Source organism: Mobula birostris, chromosome 9 (genome assembly GCF_030028105.1).
Source record: "Mobula birostris isolate sMobBir1 chromosome 9, sMobBir1.hap1, whole genome shotgun sequence".
Taxonomy (NCBI): domain Eukaryota; kingdom Metazoa; phylum Chordata; class Chondrichthyes; order Myliobatiformes; family Myliobatidae; genus Mobula; species Mobula birostris.
In genome coordinates this window covers 565,683-587,912 of record NC_092378.1, presented here as the reverse complement: position 1 = coordinate 587,912, position 22,230 = coordinate 565,683, and the positions used below count along the sequence as shown (strand labels likewise).

The window sequence follows — 22,230 nt, the reverse complement described above, 5'->3', positions numbered from 1 at the left end:
TCCTCTTGCTCTTCACATACTGTAGAATGCCTTGGGGTTTTCCTTAATCCTGCCCGCCAAGGCTTTCTTATGGCCCCTTCAGGCTCTCCTAATTTCTTTCTCAAGCTCCTTCCTATTAGCCTTATAATCTTCTAGATCTCTAACATTACATTGCTCTCTGAACCTTTTGTAAGCTTTTCTTTTCTTCTTGAATAGATTTATTACAGCCTTTGTACACCACAGTTCCTGTACCCTACCATAACTTCCCTGTTTCATTGGAAAGTACCTATGCAGAACTCCACACAAATATCCCCTGAATATTTGTCACATTTCTTCCATACTTTTCCCTGAGAACATCTGTTTCCAATTTAAGCCTCCAATTTCCTGCCTGATAGCATCATAATTCCCCTTACTACAATTAAACCCTTTTCTAACTTGTCTGTTCCTCTCTCTCTCCAATGCTATTGTAAAGGAGATAGAATTATGATCATTATCTCCAAAATACTCTCCCACTGAGAGATCTGATACCTGACCAGGTTCATTTCCCAATACCAAATCAAGTACAGTCTCTCCTCTTGTAGGCTTATCTACATATTGTGTCAAGAAACCTTCCTGATCACACCTAACAAACTCCACCCCATCTAAACCCTTTGCACTAGGGAGATGCCAATCGATATTTGGGAAATTAAAATCTCCCATCAGGACAACTTTCCAGGATTTGTTTCCCTATCTGCTCCTCGATATCCCTGTTACTATTGGGCGGCCTATATATTCACTTTATTCTGCACTCTATTACTGTTTTACCATGGTCTATCTCAATGCACTGTGTAATAATTTAATCTGTATAAACAGTAAGCAAAACAAGTTTTTCACTGTATCTTGGTACCTGGGAGAATAATAAACCAATTCACTAATTTGCAATTTGTCAAAGAATGCAGCGGGATAATTCAGAACTTAATCCAGATAGATATGAAGTTTTGTGATTTGAAATAACAAGTATAAGAGGGAAGTGTACAGTAAATGGTGGTATTCTAAGAAATATTGATATGTACTGTAATACAAGCAGCATTTACAGGCATTTAGACAGACACGTAAAAACTTAGGGAGTGGAGAGATATGCATCATATGCTGGCAGGTTTGATTGGTGAAGATATGGAGGGCCAAAGGCCCTGTCTGGGCTCTTTGTTCAATGACTGTATAAGAAGCATGGACAGGGAGGACAGCCAGAGTCTGTCTCCCATGGGAGGAGGATCTAAAACTAGAAGGGTTAAGTTTAAGGTGAGAAGGAGGAGGTTTAAATGGGCCCTACAGGGTAAATTTTCCACACAGATTATGTTTCCAGAATGAGCTGTCAGAGGAGGTGGTGGAGGCAGGAACAATAACAACATTTAAGTCACATCTGAACAAATACTTGAATGAGCAGGGCACAGGGGGAGGTGGAATTAATACAGGCACGTGGAATTAGTTCAAAATAAATTTATTATAAAACTACGTATACTGTACATTACCAATATACAACATTGAGATTCATTTTCTTGCAGACATTCACAGTTGAACAAATAAATAAAGTAGAATCTATATAAAAAAAACTACACACAGCCAAAGATGGATGAACAACCAATGGGCAAGTGAAGGCAAACTGTGCAAATAGGTTTCGATGGGTTCATTTAATGTCAGAGGAATGTATACAATATACATCCTGAAATTCTTTTACTTCACAAACATCCATGTAAACAGAGGAGTGCCCCAAAAATGATAGTTAAAACATTGGAACCCCAAATCCCCCCTCCCACGCACAAGCAGCACAAGGCAACGACCCCCTCCACACCCACCAGCAAAAAGCATCAGTGCCTTCCACCAAGCACGCAAGCGTGCGGCAAGCATCAATAAAGAAACAGACTTGCAGTACCCCAAAAACTATTCGTTCACCTGCTAATTCAACATACCACAGGCTCTTTCTCTTCCTAATAAGTTTCACAGTGAGAGGGGAGACATAACAAACAAATTGCTGATTTACGATGTTAAATGTCTGTTATGTCACTTTTTCCAAGCTCTGCACCCTGAGAATCGGCCCCAGAAAGGCACAGCTCTTCGGACACACAACCCCCAGCAGCTAACCCGCTGCTCCCGATGTTCCGTGCTCTGCCACGACGTCCCACGATGTCTCACCGGCCTAGAATCAGCATGTCTCCAGAGCCACAGAAATCCAAAATCCTGAAGGTGCATTCGCACCATCTTGACTTCCCTCCATGTAATTTCATAAATAATACTGAGAACATGAGTTGTGAAGTCCTTGAAATTGAGGCCATAGGTTGTGGAATCAGTTCAATCTGAGGTGAGTGAAGTTATTCACACTGGTTCAGGAGCCTGATGGTTGAAGGGTAATAACTGTTCCTGGACCTGGCGGTGTGGGCCTAAGGCTTCTGTACCTCCTTCCCAATGACAACAACAAGAAGAGGGCATGGCATGGATAAGGACGCTGCTTTCTTGTGGCAGCACTCCTTGTAGATGTGCTGAATGGTGGGGAGGGCTTTTCCTGTGATGGACTGGGCTGCATCTACCACTTTCTGTCGGCTTTCCTGTTCTTGGGCATTGGTGTTTCCGTATCAGACTGGTGCATCCAGTGAGGATAAGGATGGGATTCTCCTTGATGAGTACTTCTATTGGTGTTCACTAGAGAGAAGGGCATGGCTGATGGAGAGATTAGGGGTGGATAGGTTGATATTCCAGGGTATGTCATTGTGAGGAAAGAGATGGTGTTGAATCTCATTAAAAGATAAATGTTCCCTGTTCCAGGTGGGGATCTATTGCAGATTATTAAGAGAGGCAAGGGGAAGATTGCTGGGTTTTTCCTACATGAATGTGGGTTGTTCTTGGTGAAGTCCAAATAATGCTGAGATTAAACATGATAAATTCGCTGCAGGTCTAAGTTGCCCAATCACATTTTGCTGTTTGAATATTCACTTATGACTCACTTTCACACTTTATGAAATCGATTATTTTCTTAAACCAGGTGTCCAGTGATTCCTCAGAGCCCTTAACGATTACACAGCCAGATCAGTCGATTGGAACTACACAGCAATCACAGTCACCGACTCGGTCAGTGACCGAGACGACAGACCAGAAGGTCACTCAGACCCTGGTGCAGACAACAGGGCAGACAACAGACACAGCGGCACAAACAGTGATCCAGGAATTTCTTCAGGCAGGTTGTCTGCAGACAGGCCAAGAAGCAAAACTTTTCACTCCAGATGAAATGACTTCAAGAGATTACTACTTTGATTCTTATGCACATTTTGGCATCCATGAGGTAAAGGTTCATCTTTTGTGTGAAAGTTCAAAACCAGAGCAAATGTTCACCTGTGACCTGGGAAATCACTGCCCTTTCTAAACCCAATTCATCTGGGGTTTCAAACCCTTCATGATTGCTTCCCATCCATTCAAAAATTTGGCGGGAGTGTGAAAAATAAATTTTGAAATGTACAAGTAAAGCTAATACCTGACGTACAAATATGTAAGAAAAATACAAAGCTTCAACCGATTATAAAATGAATTATACAGAAGAAAGCTCAATTCCTGCTGATACCATACTAACCTTACAATCATTGCTAAAATATCAAGATGAATCATACAATTAAAAATATTAATCACAAGTTAATAAGCACAAGAAATTCTACAGATCCAGAGAAGCACACAAGATGCTGGAGAAACTTAGCAGATTCTGCTGTGGTCCTCCGGCGTTTTGTGTGTGCTAATCACGTCAACTGCAGTTTTAATTACACTTTCATACAATAATGTCATTGCAATATTTTTGAATGATTGAATGAAAAATATTTGCCATAGTGACCTCTGATATATTTAAAACACCTATTATTCAGATCTTTTTGTGGGAAATGAGGAAATGGGGGGGGGGACACAGATTGAGGGACTGAGGGGAAGGATGGGGAGAGGCAGAGACAGTAGGGGGGAGGAAGAGGGTAGGACGTAAAGTTTGAATAAGCTCGAGCATTGGGACTTGCTTGCTATTCCTCCCTGCTTCTCAATTCTTCACCTTCTGACTCCAACTGGGAACTACTAGTGGGTGTAAAGGAGGATTCAAAGATCCAACAGCAGGGGTGGACAGGGTAATGAGGGGCTGCTCTGCTCTGTGAGCCTGAGGTGGGATGAGATACATCTATTGGGTTTTGTCTACCAGTGCCTTTCAGAGAGCTATTCTTGCCTGATTTGGCCTGTATGTGACTCCAGACATGCTCCCTGGTGTGAGTGTTTTGTCAAGCCTGCCACTCACTCAGATAGACTATTGTCACCACATTGAAACCAAATGTTGACCTTAGACACAAAGGTAAGACATGGCAAAGTTACTGGCAAACTTGTAGAACTTTCCTGACAAACATCTGGGTGACTACTGGTGTCTTACCTGGAGAGTTGTCCTACAGATCAATCACACAACGGTCTCTCAAATTCACGGTTATTAGAGTACTTTTTCACCCCAAGGAGATAGATGAACCATGGTGTATAGACAGGAGGGTGCTGGGAAAAACCTGATACCCACGAAGTTTAATGGTGTCAAGCAGATCATGGACAGGGACCCATTGTCACCAAGGACCAGGGACACTGAATCACCGAGGACTGGGGGCACAGAGTCACCGAGGAGTGGAGGCTCAGCTCAACAGTTTTATGTTCTAAAATCCCGGCAAACAGTCTCCCTTAATAAACTCAAGCCCCAATACCCAGGAACACTCGCACTAATGAACATCCACTCCTCAATTACTGTACTAGTAATCTTTTGCTCCCCGTGCACTTGCCTAACTAGTACCCATTCCTTTCTTCATGTGTGGTTTTTACATTTATGAACTTCTGGATTATGTTGAATTCTGTGTCTTTTCTTTTACTCAGTTAAATTATCTTGATTGATACAGAGGTATTTGACATTAATATTGTGCTGAGAGAAGTGGTAGGTTATCACCTCAAACAGAACCTCCCACCTGCCAGCTCTATCATCCAATCCCATCATTCCTTAACCTGAGTTACTAATAGACCAATCAGAACCCCTCTGTTTGTATGCTGGCTTCACCACAAGGTAACTAACTATTTGCGTTCTTTGACCTCAGGAAATGTTAAAAGATGAAATCCGAACCCTAACGTATCGGAATTCCATCTACCACAACAAACACGTGTTTAAGGACAAGACGGTGCTGGATGTGGGCAGTGGAACAGGAATATTAGCAATGTTCGCAGCCAAAGCAGGAGCTAAGAAAGTGTTTGGGGTGAGTACTTGAGACTGTTCATGCACTTTCTGTTGAGACTGCTGAGTACACTGGACTGTGATCATAAAGCTTTCCAGCTAATCCTGTGTGTTTATGTTTGGCTTGTATCTCTTTAGACCTTTCCTTTCCACAAGCCTCTCCGTGTCTTTTAAGTGTTGAAATTATACCCACCTCTACCGTTTCCTCTGGCACATTGTCCCACACCCACTGCCCTCGGGCAAAAATCTTGCCTCCTAGACCTCCTTTAATTCTGTCCCCTCACCTTAAACCTGTGCTCCATAGTCATTGTCTTCCCTGATAAAAAAAATGTGTCCATTCACCCTATGTAAATAGTAGGGGACAGAGGGTCCAGTGAGATGGAGGAACTGAGGGAAATACATGTTAGTAGGGAAGTGGTGTTAGGTAAATTGAAGGGATTAAAGGCAGATAAATCCCCAGGGCCAGATGGTCTGCATCCCAGAGTGCTTAAGGAAGTAGCCCAAGAAATAGTGGATGCATTAGTGATAATTTTTCAAAACTCTTTAGATTCTGGATTAGTTCCTGAGGATTGGAGGGTGGCTAATGTAACCCCACTTTTTAAAAAAGGAGAGAGAGAGAAACCGGGGAATTATAGACCGGTTAGCCTAACATTGGTGGTGGGGAAACTGCTAGAGTCAGTTATCAAAGATGTAATAACAGCACATTTGGAAAGCGGTGAAATCATCGGACAAAGTCAGTATGGATTTGTGAAAGGAAAATCATGTCTGACGAATCTCATAGAATTTTTTGAGGATGTAACTAGTAGAGTGGATAGGGAGAACCAGTGGATGTGGTATATTTGGATTTTCAAAAGGCTTTTGACAAGGTCCCACACAGGAGATTAGTGTGCAAACTTAAAGCACACGGTATTGGGGGTAAGGTATTGATGTGGATAGAGAATTGATTGGCAGACAGGAAGCAAAGAGTGGGAATAAATGGGACCTTTTCAGAATGGCAGGCAGTGACTAGTGGGGTACCACAAGGCTCAGTGCTGGGATCCCAGTTGTTTACAATATATATTAATGACTTGGATGAGGGAATTAAATGCAGCATCTCCAAGTTTGCGGATGACATGAAGCTGGGCGGCAGTGTTAGCTGTGAGGAGGATGCTAAGAGGATGCAGGGTGACTTGGATAGGTTAGGTGAGTGGGCAAATTCATGGCAGGTGCAATTTAATGTGGATAAATGTGAAGTTATCCACTTTGGTGGCAAAAATAGGAAAACAAATTATTATCTGAATGGTGGCCGATTAGGAAAAGGGGAGGTGCAACGAGACCTGGGTGTCATTATACACCAGTCATTGAAAGTGGACATGCAGGTACAGCAGGCGGTGAAAAAGGCGAATGGTATGCTGGCATTTATAGCGAGAGGATTCGAGTACAAGAGCAGGGAGGTACTACTGCAGTTGTACAAGACCTTGGTGAGACCACACCTGGAGTATTGTGTGCAGTTTTGGTCCCCTAATCTGAGGAAAGACATCCTTGCCATAGAGGGAGTACAAAGAAGGTTCACCAGATTGATTCCTGGGATGGCAGGACTTTCATATGATGAAAGACTGGATGAACTAGGCTTATACTCGTTGGAATTTAGAAGATTGAGGGGGGATCTGATTGAAACGTATAAAATTCTAAAGGGATTGGACAGGCTAGATGCAGGAAGATTGTTCCCAATGTTGGGGAAGTCCAGAACGAGGGGTCACAGTTTGAGGATAAAGGGGAAGCCTTTTGGGACCGAGATTAGGAGGAACTTCTTCACACAGAGAGTGGTGAATCTGTGGAATTCTCTGCCACAGGAAACAGTTGAGGCCAGTTCATTGGCTATATTTAAGAAGGAGTTAGATATGGCCCTTGTGGCTAAAGGGATCAGGGTATGGAGGGAAGGCTGGTACAGGGTTCTGAGTTGGATGATCAGCCATGATCATACTGAATGGCGGTGCAGTCTCGAAGGGCCAAATGGCCTACTCCTGCACCTATTTTCTATGTTTCTATGTACACCCTTACATATGATTTCCTATGCACACGGTCATGCGGACTGTCCATAATCAGTCCTGGTCTCTCCAAATGCTTGTAGATCCTGTCCTCAGAATCCCCTCCAGTATCTTTCCCATTACTGGTGATGGGCTCACTAGCCTCTAGTTTCATGGTTTGTCCTTGCAACCTTTCTTAAATAAATTAAGACACCCTCCAGTCTTCCATTCTTTCATATTTATTCTGAAATGGGTGCATGTGGTGAGGGGAGGGGGAGAGAATCTGGTCACCCATGATTCTTGCTGCAGTTGTTCGGTCATCCCATTGTAGTACTGAAAGAAACAGTAATGTCTCTGGCCAAGTAGCCCCCGTACAGCCACACAGTGGCCTTTACCTGACAATGTGCAGGACAAATCCAATCAGCTAATTTCTGCACAGTCTACTCTCAATCAATGGAAAGGGGATGGCATGAATTCTCCATATCACTGACACTGATTTTGGGTCACTCCAGACCTCAATGCAGCCTTGATTCTAAGAACTGAATTGCAGACCTGAGCCGCAGTAACAAAGCCAACTGTAGCATAGAGGACTCATATAAAATAGGAGTAAAACTGTTCCAGGGGTTCCGTAAAGAAAGATCAGTGTGGTCATTGGTGATCAATCATTGTGCTCCCAGACTAAAAAAAAACATGGAAAACATTCAATTCACTACCTTTGATTCTCTTAGCATTAGGAAGTATAATATCTCCCTCATGAGCATGTTTCCTGATTTCAAACATGAGAAAATCTGTAGATGCTAGAAATCCAAAACAACATGCACCAAATGCTGGAGGAACTTAGCAAGCCAGGCAACATCTATGGAAAAGAGTAAACCTTTTCTCCTTGCCACCCATGGTACAGAATTCCACAGGTTTACCATGCTCCGGGAGAAGAAGTTTCCACCCTGTACGTGAGGCTGTAAGCTGTGACATGAACCTATTTTCTTCCTTTCTAGTCCCTGTCCTCACACACGTCAGAGGCAGTGGCAGGAGTTTGGTTCTTGCATGCCTGTCTCAGTCACTGGAACTGATGGTAGAATTAGGTGTGATACCATCAGCCTCCAAATGCTGGCTGTTTCTCGCTCTGACATTGGCTTCCATTTTGCTTTAGCAGATTGTGGCATTTGACCCATTACCTTGAAGCTGAAGTGCTCAGTGATTACAGACTTCACTGGAAATGCTGGGGTTCTTTTCGAATTGTGTATTCAGATCCAAGTTCAAGGCCTCTGATGTCCTTTCTCTTTTGTGCTTCAGATTGAATGTTCCAGCATCTCTGACTATTCTGAGAAGATTATCAAAGCAAACCACCTGGACAACAGTAAGGAAATTACTTGCCTTAATTTTCCATTGCTCACCCTACCCGTGGGAACTTGGACCAGGCACTCTCCCCAGTAGATTATCAATGTAATTGACACTTTCCATTGTCATTCTCCTGAGTAATCAGCATGTGTAAACTCACCTCTGCCTTACCAATAGAATATTTTTATATTCACTCGGCAGTGTAGACTTCCCAGTCAAAGCCAACAGTTAGTTGCTGATCCATTCTTACCCATCTGCCATCTTGAGCCACAGTGGTCTTTCATATGTGGGTACATTCACAATGCTATTAGGGAGAGTGCTAAAACCGTAAGACATAGAAACACAACTAAGCCATTCAGTCCATTAAGCCTGTCTGCCAATCACCAAGACTAATCTATTAACCCCCTCAATTCCATTCCCCTGTCTTCTCCCCATAAATCTGACGCCCTGACTAATCAAGAACCTATCAAATTCCACTGTAAATATTCTTAATAATTTGGCCTCCACTGCCAGAATTTTCTTCCAGGATGTGTTATAGAACATAGAACGTAGAATAGTACAGCACAGTACAGGCCCTTCGGCACACAATGTTGTGCTAATCCTCAAACCCTGCCTCCCATATAAGCCCCCACCTTAAGTTCCTCCATATACCTGTCTAGTAGTCTCTTAAACTTCACTAGTGTATCTGCCTCCACCCAGGATCTCGACCCAGCGACAGTAATAGATTTCCAAGACAGGACAGTCATTGTGTCAAACAGCGTGGAAACAGACCCAATGGTCCGAGTCCATGCTGACAACAGCATCCTGCCTGGTAGTGCCAGATGCCCATTTTCAGCTCATTAAATCTCCATGTCCCTCCCCTCCATGTATCTCCCCAAAGTCCCTCTCCCCCATATTCCTCCTCTCCATGTACCTCCCCATGTCCCTTCCCTTCATAAGACTATAAAATATAGGAACTGAAGTAGGCCATTCGGCCCATCGTGTCTGCTCCGCCATTCAATCATGGGCTGATCCAATTCTTCCAGTCATCTCCACTCCCATGCCTTCTCCCCATACCCTTTGATGCCTTGTCTAATCAAGAACCTATCTATCTCTGCCTTAAATGCACCCAATGACTTGGCCTCCACAGCCACTCATGGCAACAAATTCCACAGATTTACCACCCTCTGACTAATGTAATTTTTCTGTTCTAAATGGACGTCCTTCAATCCTGAAGTCATGCCTTCTTGTCTGAGACTCCCCTACCATGGGAAATAACTTTGCCATATCTAATCTGTTCAGGCCTTTCAACATTAGGAATGTTTCTATGAGATCCCCCTTCATTCTCCTGAACTCCAGGGAATACAGCCCAAGAGCTGCCAGACATTCCTCATACGGTAACCCTTTCATTCCTGGAATCATTCTCATGAATCTTCTCTGAACCCTCTCCAATATCAGTATATTCTTTCTAAAATAAGGAGCCCAAAACTGCGCACAATACTCCAAGTGTGGTCTCACGAGTGCCTTACAGAGCTTCAACATCACATCCCTGCTTTTATATTCTATCCCTCTAGAAATGAATGCCAACATTGCATTTGCCTTCTTCACCAGCGACTCAACCTGGAGGTTAACCTATAGGGTATCTTGCACAAGGACTCCCAAGTCCCTTTGCATCTCTGCATTTTGAATTCTCTCCCCATCTAAATAATAGTCTGCCCATTTATTTCTTCCACCAAAGCGTATGACCATACACTTTCCAACATTGTATTTCATTTGCTACTTCTTTGCCCAATCCCCTAAACTATCTAAGTCTCTCTGCAGGCTCTCTGTTTCCTCAACAGTACCCGCTCCTCCACCTATCTTTGTATCATCGGCAAATTTAGCCACAAGTCCATTAATCCATTAATCCCACAGTCCAAATCATTGACATACGTCGTAAAAAGTGGTGGTCCCAACACTGACCCCTGTGGAACGCCACTGGTAACCGGCAGCCAGCCAGAATAGAATCCCTTTATTCCCACTCTCTGTTTTCTGCCGATCAGCCAACGTTCCACCCATGATAGTAACTTCCCTGTAATTCCATAGGTCTTATCTTGCTAAGCAGTCTCATGTACGGCACTTTGTCAAAGGCCTTCTGAAAATCCAAGTACACCACATCTCCTTTGTCTACCCTGCTTGTAATTTCCTCAAAAAATTGCAGTAGGTTAGTCAAGCAGGATTTTCCTTTCAGGAAATCATGCTGGCTTTGGCCTATCTTGTCATGTGCCTCCAGGTACTCCGTAATCTCATCCCTAACAATTGATTCCAACAACTTCCCAACCACTGATATCAGGCTAACAGGTCTATAGTTTCCTTTCTGCTGCCTCCCACCCTTCTTAAATATTGGAGTAACATTTGCAATTTTCCAGTCATCCGGTACAATGCCAGAATCTATTGATTCTTGAAAGATCATTGTTAATGCCTCCTCATTCTCTCCAGCTGCTTCCTTCAGAACCTGAGTGTACATTCCATCAGGTCCAGGAGATTTATCCTCTCTCAGACTATTAAACTTCCTGAGCACCTTCTCAGTTGTACTTTTCAATGCACATACTACACTTCCTTGACACTCTTGAATGTCTGGTATACTGCAGATGTCTTCCACTGTGAAGACTGATGCAAAATACACATCCAATTCCTCTGCCATCTCTGCATCTCTCATTACAATATCTCCATTGTCATTTTCTATTGGTCCTATATCTACCCTCAACTCTCTTTTACCCTTTATATACTTAAAAAAGCTTTTAGTATCTTCTTTGATATTAGTCACCAGCTTCCTTTCATAATTCATCTTTTCCTTCCTAATGACCTTCTTAGTTTCCTTCTGCAAGTTTTTAAATGCTTCCCAATCCTCTATTTTCCCACTAGCTTTGGCTTCCTTGTATGCCCTCTCTTTTGCTTTTACTTTGGCTCTGACTTCACTTGTCAGCCACTGTAGTGTCCTTCTTCCAACTGAAAATTTCTTCTTATTTGGCATATATCTGTCTTGCACTTCCCTCATTTTTCTCAGAAACTCCAGCCATTGCTGCTCCGCTGTTCTTCCTGCTAGTGCTTTCCAGTCGACCTTGGCCATTTCTACTCTCATGCCATTGTAATTTCCTTTATTCTGCTGAAATACCGACGCATTGGAATTTAGTTTCTCCTTCTCAAATTTCAAGGTGAACTCAATCATATTGTGTTCACTGTTCCCTAAGGAACCTTAAGATTTCTTATCACCTCCGGATTATTGCACAACACCCACTCCAGTGCAGCCGATCCCCTAGTGGGCTCAACAACAAGCTGTTCTAAAAAGCAATCCCTTAGACATTCTACAAGTTCTCTCTCTTGAGGTCCAGTACTGGTCTGGTTTTCCCAATCCATTTCAGGTTAAAATCCCCAACGACTATCATGACATTGCCCTTTTGACAGGCCTGTTATATCTTCTTCTGTAACTTGTAATCCGCATCTCAGCTGCTGTATGGAGGCCTGTATACAACTGCCATTAGGGTCCTTTTACCCTTGCCATTTCTTAACTCAACCCATAGAGACTCTACACCTTCTGATCCTGTGTCATCGCTTTCTAATGACTTAATATTATTTCTTATACATGGGGCCACACCACTCCCTCTGTCTACTAATCTATCTTTCCGATACACCGTATATCTTTGGATGTTCAGCTCCCAATGGCAGCCATCCTTTAGCCAAGTTTCAGAGATGGCCACAACGTCATACTTGCCAATCTGTAGCTGAATTTCAAGATTGTCCATTTTATTTCTTATGCTGCGTGCATTCAAATATAACACTTTCGGTATTTGTTGCTTGCTGTTGTAAATTATCCCACTGTGTGTGATTATGCCTCATCTCCTGCCTGTCCTTTCTATCATCTCTGTTGCATGCTATCTTAGATTTATTTTTGTTTTCCCCTTCCTCAGCCCTATAACTCCAGTTCCCATCCCCCTGCCAAATTAGTTTAACACCTCCCTAACAGCTCTATTAACCTGCCTGCTAGGATATTGGACCCCTTTGGGTTCAGGTGTAACCTGTCCTTTTTGTACAGGTCATACCTCCCCCAAAAGAGGCCCCAATGATCCAGGAACCCGTCCATGTTCTGGTACCACTCCCCAATTCTTTCTCTGCTACTTTAAGGATGCCTGCACTGTGGAGAGCTCGTCAATTTCTGCAATTTTGCCCATAACTTCCACCCCAACCTCACATTCACTTGCTCCACCTCCAATAACGACACCTCTTCCTGCCCTGTCCGATGCAAGGGAGCTGTCCCTTCCTCCCAGTTTCTCTGGAATTGGAATTGGTTTATTATTGTTACATGTACTGAGATACAATGGGAAGCTTGTCTAGCATACTATTCATACAGATCAGATCATTACACTATGCATTGAGGTAGTACAAGGTAAAACAATAACAATGCAGGATAAAGTTGAACAGCTACAGAGAAAGTGCAGTGCAGATAAACAATTAAGTCCACAATCATAATGAGGTAGATAGTAAGATTTCCGGAAGACAAAAAAGCATAGGAGCAGAATTGGACCATTCAGACAATTGATTCGAAGAGACAGAGAACTTCACACAGGTCAGGGAGAAGAGCTTAAAAAAGGAGCGTTTTGCGGGGCTCAGCGCATTAGAATAGTGGGTATGACTACGAGGCCAGTTTTCTGTTCTGGGTGTCGGATGTGGGATGTCCGGGAGAATTCCAGCTTCCCTGATGGCCACGTCTGCACCAGGTGCATCGAGCTGCAGCTCCAGTTCCCTTCGTCTTGTGAGGGAGAGTGAGGATATCATAGACAGGAGATACAGGCAGGTAGTCAGCCCGGGGCCACAGGAGACGGATAAGTGGGTGACTGTCAGGAGAGGGAAGGGAGGGTGTCAGGTAGTGGAGAGCACCCCTGTGGCTGACTTCCTTAACAGTAAGTACTCCAGTTTGAGTGCTGTTGGGGGAGATGACCGACCTGGGGAAGCAACAGTGGCTGTGCCTCTGGTCCTGTGGCTCAGATGTGTAAGGAAAGGAATAGGACAGCAGTGGTAAGAAGAGACTCTACAGTTGGGGGGACAGATAGGCGATTTTGTGGATGCAAAAAAGAAACAAGGATGGTAGTTTGCCTCTCAGGTGCTAGGATTCGTGATGTTTCTGATGTGTCCACAATATCCTGAAGCGGGAGAGTGAGCAGACAGAGGTAGTGGTACATATTGATACCAACAACATCGGTAGAAAAAGGGGGGAGGTCCTGAAAGCAGAATACCGGGAGTTAGGAAGGAAGCTGAGAAGCAGGACCTCAAAGGTAGTAATTTCAGGATTGCTGCCTGTGCCACGTGACAGTGAATATAGAAATAGAACGAGGTGGAGGATAAATGCGTGGCTGAAGGATTGGAGCATGGGGCAGGGATTCAGATTTTTGGATCATTGGGACCTCTTCTGGGGTAGGTGTGACCTGTACAAAAAGAATAGGTTGCACTTGAATCCGAAGGGGATCAATATCCTGGCGGGGAGGTTTGCTAATGCTATTGGGGAGGGTTTAAACTAAATCTGCAGGGGAGTAGGAACCGAAGTGATGAGGTAGAGGATGGGAGGTTGGAGCACAAGTAGAGACAGCTTGTAGGGAGTTTGTGAGGAAGGACAGGCAGATGTTAGAGCAGAGATGCGCTCAGTCTGGTGGTTTGAGATATGTCTATTTTAATGCAAGGAGTATCATAAACAAGGCAGATGAACTTAGAGCGTGGATCAATACGTGGAACTGACGTTGTAGCCATTACAGAGATTTAGATGTCTTGGGCAGGAATGGCTGCTGAGTGTGCCACGCTTTAGATGTTTCAAAAAGAACAGAGAGAGAGGCAAAAGAGCTGGGGGCACGGCATTGCTAATTAGGGATATAGTGTCACAGCTGCAGAAAATGAGGAAGTCATGGAGGGATGGTCTACTGAGTCAGTGTGGGTGGAAGTCAGAAACAGGAAAGAGGCAATAACTCTACTGGGTGTTTTTTATAGACTCCCCAATAGTAACAGGGATATCAAGGAGCAGATAGGGAGGACGATTCTGGAACAGTGCAATAATAGGGTTGCTGTGATGGGAGATTTTAACTTTCACAATATTGATTGGTATCTCCTTAGCACAAGGGGTTTAGATGGGGTGGAATTTGTTAGGTGTGTTCAGGAAGGTTTCCTGACGCAACATGTAGATAAGCCAACTAGAGGAGAGGCTGTACTTGATCTGGTATTGGGAAATGAACCTGGTCAGGTATCAGATCTCTCGGTGAGAGAGCGTTTTGGTGGTAGTGACCACAACACTATCTCCTTCACCATAGCACTGGAGAGGGATAGGAGCAGACAATTTGGGAAAACACTTAATTGGGGTAGGGGAAAATATGATGCTTTTCGGCAGGAACGTGGGAGCATAAATTGGGAGCAGATGTTCTCGGGGTAACGCACGGCAGAAATGTGGCAAATGTTTAGGGAAATTTGCATGGAGTTCTGCATAGGTATATTCCATTGAGGCAGGGAAAGGATGGTAGGGTTAAAGAACTATGGTGTGCAACGTATGTAGAAAATCTAGTTAAGAAGAAAAAAAAAAGCTTATGTAGCCCCCTGGTAAGCCTCAGGCTCGGTCAGCTCACTTTCGTATAGGGGGAGCAGTCTTCGGCCCCGCCAAACTGGATAATCAAGTTTGTGTGGATGCTCTGTGATGTACCCCCACCCCGCCAAATAACAGACAATATACCATACGCGATTAAATGATTACACTTTATAGATCTTACTGGAACTATGTAATTAATAGAGATAAAATATAAAAGGAAAGTAAAAGGCGCCAAACTTATCAAAGTTCAACCACTTAGTGCACAACAGTTGGAGCTCAATTAACGGAGCCTTCTTTCCACCATTTGATCCCCGCCGACCTCCTCGACCCGCCACCTGGGACCAACCACGGTGGTCGACCAGACGCTCCATACGAGTTTGTCTTCATCTCTTCTCCTCGCTGAAGACCCAGGGCCTCGGACTCCCACTCGGGGTCCGTCCCACCGCCCAGCTTACAGCATCGTATCTCCTCTTTCTGCCCCCATCACGCCTTCTGCCTCAAAGCCCGCGCAAACAATAGCTTACAGACATACAATAAAGAATAACATCTATCCCAATTGGTTAGCAAATGAATGCAATTTTCTTATCAGTAATTATAAACCAAACAAGCTGCGAGAGAGAAGCACTTTCTCAGCAGTTAACATAACAAAGAAGCCATTTTATTCTAACATAAAAAAGAAGCCATATTTATTAGCCTTAGCAGTAACATAAAAGAAGAAACCCCTTACACTTACAAAAGGTTCAAGAAACTAGGTACTGTTAGAGCTCTAGAAAATTACAAGGTTGCTAGGAAGGAGCTTAAGAATGAAATTAGAGCCAGAAGGGGCCATGAGAAGGACTTGGTGAGCAGGATTAAGGAAAATCCCAAGGCATTCTACAAGTATGTGAAGAGCAAGAGGATGAGTCGTGTGAGAAGAGGACCAATCAGGTGCGAGAGTGGAAACATGTGCATGGAGTCGGAGGAGGTAGTGGAGGTACATAATGAATACTGTGCTTCAGTATTCACCTGGGAAAAAGACCTTGGCAATTGTGGGGATCACTTACAGCAGACTGAAATGCTTGAGCATGTGGACATTAAGAAAGAGGATGTGCTGGAGCTTTTGAAGAGCATTAAGTTATATAAGTCACCATGACTGGATGAGGTGTATCTGAGGCTACTGTGGGAAGCAAGGGAGGAGATTGCTGAGCCTCTGGCGATGATCGTTGCTTCATCAATAGGGATGGGAGAGGTCGGAGGATTGGAGGGCTGCAGATGTTGTTCCCTTGTTCAAGAAAAGGAGTAGAGATAACCCAGGAAATTATAGACCCGTGAGTCTTACTTCAGTGGTGGGCAAGTTATTGGAGAAGATCGTGAGAGGTAGGATTTATGAGCATTTGGAGAGACATAATCTGATTAGGGATAGTCAGCACTGCTCTGTCAGAGGCAGGCTGTGCCTCACGAGCCTGAGTGAATTCTTTCAGGATGTAACAAGGCACATTGATGAAGGTAGAGCAGTAGATGTAGTGTATATGGATTTCGCTAAGGCATTTGATAAGGTTCCCCATGCCAGGCTCCTTCAGAAAGTAAGGATGCATGGGATCCATCGCTTTGTTGATCCAGATTGGCTTGCTAACAGAAGGCAAAGGATGGTTGTAGATGGGTCGTATTCTGCATGCAGGTCAGTGACCAGTGGTATTCCGCAGAGATCTGTGCTGGAACACTTCCTCTTTGTCAGTTTTATAAATAGCCTGGATGAAGAAGTAGAAGGGTGGTTTGCTGTTTGCTGATAACACAAAGGTTGGGTGTGTTGTGGATAGTCGGGAGGGCTGTCAGAGGTTACAGCGGCACATCGATAGGATGAGGAACTGGGCTGAGAAGTGGCAGATGGAGTTCAACCCCAAAAAGTGTGAAGTGGTTCTTTTTGGTAGGTCCAATTTGAATACAGAATATAATACAAATGATAACAATCTTGGCAGTGTGGAGGATCTGAGAGATCCTGGGGTCTGTGTCCTTAGGACACTCAAAGCCGCTGCGCAGGTTGACAGTGTTGTTAAGAAGGCGTATGGTGTGTTAGCATTCATCAACCATGTGATTGAGTTCAAGAGCCCTGAGGTAATGTTACAACTATATAAGACCTTAGTCAGATCCCACTTGGAGTACTGTGCCCAGTTCTGGTCACCTCACTACAGGAAGGATGTGGATACTATAGAGAGAGTACAGGGGAGATTTACAAGGATGTTGCCTGGATTGGAGGGCATACCTTATGAGAATAGGTTGAATGTACTTGGCCTTTTCTCCTTGGAGTGACAAAGGATGAGTTGTGACCTGTTAGAGGTGAATAAGATGATGAGAGGCATTGATGGTGTGGATAGCCAGAGGCTTTTTCCCAGGACTGAAATGGCTAACATGAGGGGGCATAGTTTTAAGGTTCTTGGAAATAGGTACCAAGGGGATGTCAGGGTAAGTTTTTCACACAGAGAGTGGTGGGTGTGTGGAACGCACTGCCGGTGGTGGTGGTGGAAGCCGATACAATAGGGTCTTTAAAGAGCCTCTTAGGTAGGTACTTGGAGATTAGAAAAATAGAGCGCTATGCGCTAGGGAAATTCTAGGCAGTTTCTAGAGTAGGTTATATGGCTGGCACAACATTGTGGACTGAAGGGCCTGTGATGTACTGTAAATTTCTATGTTCTATTTTCTATGAATTTGTTCCAGCACTCACTCATGGCTGATTTATGGAGATTAAGTAAGAAGGTTGTCAAAGAGCAGCAAGGCAGAGGAGGAGAAGTGCCACTGATGCAGACTTTGTGAGCTGGGTGGTCTTCCCTCAGCTTTATCAGTTTAATAAATGGAGTTGGACCTTCTCTTTTGTTATGATAGAGGTGTACAAGATGATAAGAGGCATAGATTGAGTGGATAGACAGATTATTTTTCCCACAGAAGAGCTGGCTAATAACAAAGTGCATAATTTTAAGGTATTATCGGGAAGAAGGTATGTGTATGGGGTTGAGTGGGATCTGGAATCTGCCATGATGGAATGACAGAGCAGACTTGATGGGCTGAATGGCCTAATTCTGTTCCTATGTTTTATAGTCTTATGGTCTGTGCTCCCTCCCCTCCATGTCCCTCCCCATCATGTCACTCCCAACCATGTAACTCCCCTCAATATCCTTCCCTTCCCTGTTCCTACCCTCAATGTAACTGCATTCCATTTACCTCCCTCCCTTTCCCTTCCCTCTACCACCCCTCCATGTACCTACACTCCATATCCCTCCCTCCATGTTCCTCTCCTCCATATCCCTCCCAGAAGACTATAAGACTATGACATAGGAGCATAATTAAGCCTTTTGGCCCATCGAGTCTGCTCCGCCATTCAGTCATGGCTGATCGTTTTTTCCCCTCCTCAGACCCACTCCCGGTCTTCTCCCTGTAACCTTTGATGCAATGGCCAATCAAGAACCTATCAATCTCCGCATTAAATACCCCAATGACCTGGCCTCCACAGCTGCCTGTGGTAATAAATTCCACAAACTCACCACCCTCTGGCTAAATAAATTTCTCCACATCTGTTTTAAATGGATGCCCCTCTATTCTGAGGCTGTGACCTCTTGTCTTAGACTCCCCCACCATGGGAAACATCCTTTCCATATCTACTCTGTCTAGCTTTTCAACATTTGAAAGGATTCGATGAGATTACCCCCTCATCCTTCTAAATTCCAGTGAGTACAGACCCAGAACTGTCAAATGTTCCTCATATGATAACACTTTCATTCCTGGAATCATCCTTGTGAACCTCTTCTGGACCCTCTCCAATGCCAGCACATCTTTTCTGAGATGAGGAACCAAAACTGTTCACAATATTCAAGGTGAGGCCTCACCAGTGCCTTATAAAGCCTCAGCATCACATCTCTGCTCTTGTACTCTAGACCTCTTGAAATGAATGCTAACATTGGATTTGCCTTCCTTACCATCAACTCAACTTGCAAGTTAACCTTTAGGGTGTTCTGCACAAGTCCCTTTGCATCTCAGATTTTTGGATTTTCTCCCCATTTAGAAAATTGTTTGCACATTTATTTCTGCTACCAAAGTGCATGACCATGCATTTTCCATCATTGTATTTCATTTGCCACTTTCTTGCCCATTCTCCTAATCTGTCTTAAGTCCTTAGGCAGCCTACCTATCTGCCCCTCCACCAATATTCATATCATCTGCACAATTGGCAACAAAGCCTTCTATTCCATCATTTAAATCATTGATATATAGCATAAAAAAAAGTGGCCTCAACACTGACCCCTGTGAAACACCACTAGGCACTGGCAGCCAACCAATCGTGGATCCTTTTATTCCCACTCGATGCCTTCTTTCTATCGGCCAGTGCTCTAACCATGCCAGTAACTTTCCTGTAATACTGTGGGCTCTTAACTTGGTCAGCAGCCTCATGTGTGGCACCTTGTCATCGGCCTTCTGAAAGTCTAAATATACAACATCAGCTGCATCCACTTTATCTTGTTCTATGTCTCCAAGTACTCCACAACCTCATCCCTAACAATTGACTCCAACATCTTCCCAACCACTCAGGTTAAGCTAAATGGTCTATAATTTCCTTTCTGCTGCCTTCCTCCTTTCTTAAAGAGTGGAGTGACATTTGCAATTTTCTAGTCCTCTGGAACCATGCCAGAGTCCAGTGATTTTTGTAGGATCATTACTAATGCCTCTACAATCTCTACGGCTACCTCTTTCACAACCCTAGGGTGCAGTTCATCTAGTCTGGGTGACTTATGTACCTTTAGGCCTTTCAGCTTTTTGAGCACTTTCTCCCTTGTAGTATTAACTACACTCACTTCTCTTCCCTCACAATTTTCAACATCTAGCACACTGCTAGTGTATTCCAGAGTGAAGACTGATGCAAAATACTCATTTAGTTCATCCGCCATCTCCTTGTCCCTCGGTTATTATTTCTCCATCCTCATTTTCTAGCGGTCCTATATCCACTCTCATCTATCTTTTACTTTTATAAACTTGAAAAAGCTTTTACCATCCACGTTGATATTGTTTGCTAGCTTGCTTTCATAGCTCGGCATCCACATCACCGAGGACCTCACGTGGTCTGTAGACATCAGCTGCGTGGTGAAGAAGACACAGCAGTGCCTTGTTCACCTCAGACAGTTGAGGAGGTTTGGTATGGGCCCCCAAATCCTATGAACTTTCTACAGGGGCACAATTGAGAGCATCCTGACTGGCTGCATCACTGCCTGCTATGGGAACTGTACATCCCATAATTGCAGGACTCTGTAGAGAGTGGTGTGGACAGCCCAGTGCATCTGTAGTTGTGAACTTCCCATGATTCAGGACATTTACAAGGACAGGTATGTAAAAAGGGCCCATAGGATCATTGGGGACCCGAGTCACCCCAACCACAATCTATTCCAGCTGCTACCATCCAGGAAGCGGTACCGCAGCGTAAAAGCCAGGACCAACAGGCTCCGGGACAGCTTCTTCCACCAGGCCATCAGGCTGGTGAACTCACGCTGATTTGAGTGTACTCTATATTACATTGATAGTTCTATTTATAATAAATTACTATGATTGCATATTGCACATTTAGATGGAGGCGTAATGTTAAGATTTTTACTTCTCATGTATGTGAAGGATGTAAGAAATAAAGTCAATTCAATTCAATATTTCATCTTTTCCCTCCTAATGATTCTTTTAGTTACTCTCTGTACGGTTTTGAAAGCTTCCCAATCATCTCTTTCCACTAACTTTTGCTTTGTTGTATGCTCTCTCTTTTGTATTTACATTAGCTTTAACTTCTTTTGTCAGCTACGGTAGTACTAATTTGTCATTTGAGCATTTCTTTGTTTTTTGTAATACATCCATCCTGCACCTTCCTCATTTTTCCAAGAAACTCACGCCATAGCTGCTCTGCTGTCATCCCTGCCAGCATCACCTTCCAATTTGGCCTACTCCTTTCTCATATCGCTGTAATTTCCTTTTACTCCATTGAAATAAAAGCTATGTCAAACTTTACTTTCTCCCTATCAAATTTCAAGTTGAACTCAATCATATTGTGATCACTGGTTCCGACAGGTTCTTTTACTTTAACCTCCCTAATCACTTCCGGATCTTTACGTAACACACAATCCAGTATAGCTGTTCTTGAGATCCATTTCCTACCTGATTTTCCCAATTGACCTCCATGTTGAAATCGCCCATGACTATCATAACATTGTCTTTTGATACGCCTTCTCTACTGTTGTAATAACCATATAACAATTACAGCATGGAAACAGGCCATCTCGGCCCTTCTAGTCCGTACCGAACTCTTACTCTCACCTAGTCCCACCGACCTGCACTCAGCCCATAACCCTCCATTACTTTCCTGTCCACGTAGCTGTCCAATATAACTTTAAAGGACAACATCGAACCTGCCTCAACCACTTCTGCTGGAAGCTCGTTCCACACAGCTACCACTCTCTGAGTAAAGAAGTTCCCCCTTATGTTTCCCCTAAACTTTTGCCCTTTAACTCTCAACTCATGTCCTCTTGTTTGAATCTCCCCCACTCTCAATGGAAAAACCCTATCTAGGTCAACTCTATCTATCCCCCTCATAATTTTAAATACCTCTATCAAGTCTCCCCTCAACCTTCTTCGTTCCAAAGAATAAAGACCCAACTTGTTCACCTTTCTCTGTAACTTAGGTGATGAAACCCAGGTAACATTCCAGTAAATCTTCTCTGTACTCTCTCTATTTTGCTGACATCTTTCCTATAATTCGGTGACCAAAACTGTACACAATACTCCAAATTTGGCCTCACGAATGCCTTGTACAATTTCAACATTACATCCCAACTCCTATACTCAATGCTCTGATTTATAAAGGCCAGCATACCAAAAGCTTTCTTCACCACCCTATCCACATGAGATTCCACCTTCAGGGAAATATGCACCATTATTCCTAGATCCCTCTGTTCTACTGCATTCTTCAATGCCCTAGCATTTACCATGTATGTCCTATTTTGATTAGTCCTACCAAAATGTAGCACCTCACATTTATCAGCATTAAACTCCATCTGCCGTCTTTTAGCCCACTCTTCTAAACGGCTTTG

General features: G+C 43.7%; 1 protein-coding gene across 1 annotated transcript in view; it reads left to right on the top strand.

Moving 5' to 3' along the window:
* Window positions 1–3,073: 3,073 nt before the first annotated feature.
* Window positions 3,074–22,230, top strand: part of LOC140203263 (protein arginine N-methyltransferase 8-like) — a gene marked incomplete at its 5' end in the record, with an annotated part of 92,002 nt that continues 72,845 nt past the window's right edge. Inside the window, 3 exons of the mRNA XM_072269277.1 lie at window positions 3,074–3,289; window positions 5,091–5,246; window positions 8,524–8,587. Of these exons, the coding sequence (XP_072125378.1) occupies window positions 3,074–3,289; window positions 5,091–5,246; window positions 8,524–8,587 (436 nt within the window). The remainder of the gene's footprint in view (window positions 3,290–5,090; window positions 5,247–8,523; window positions 8,588–22,230) is intronic.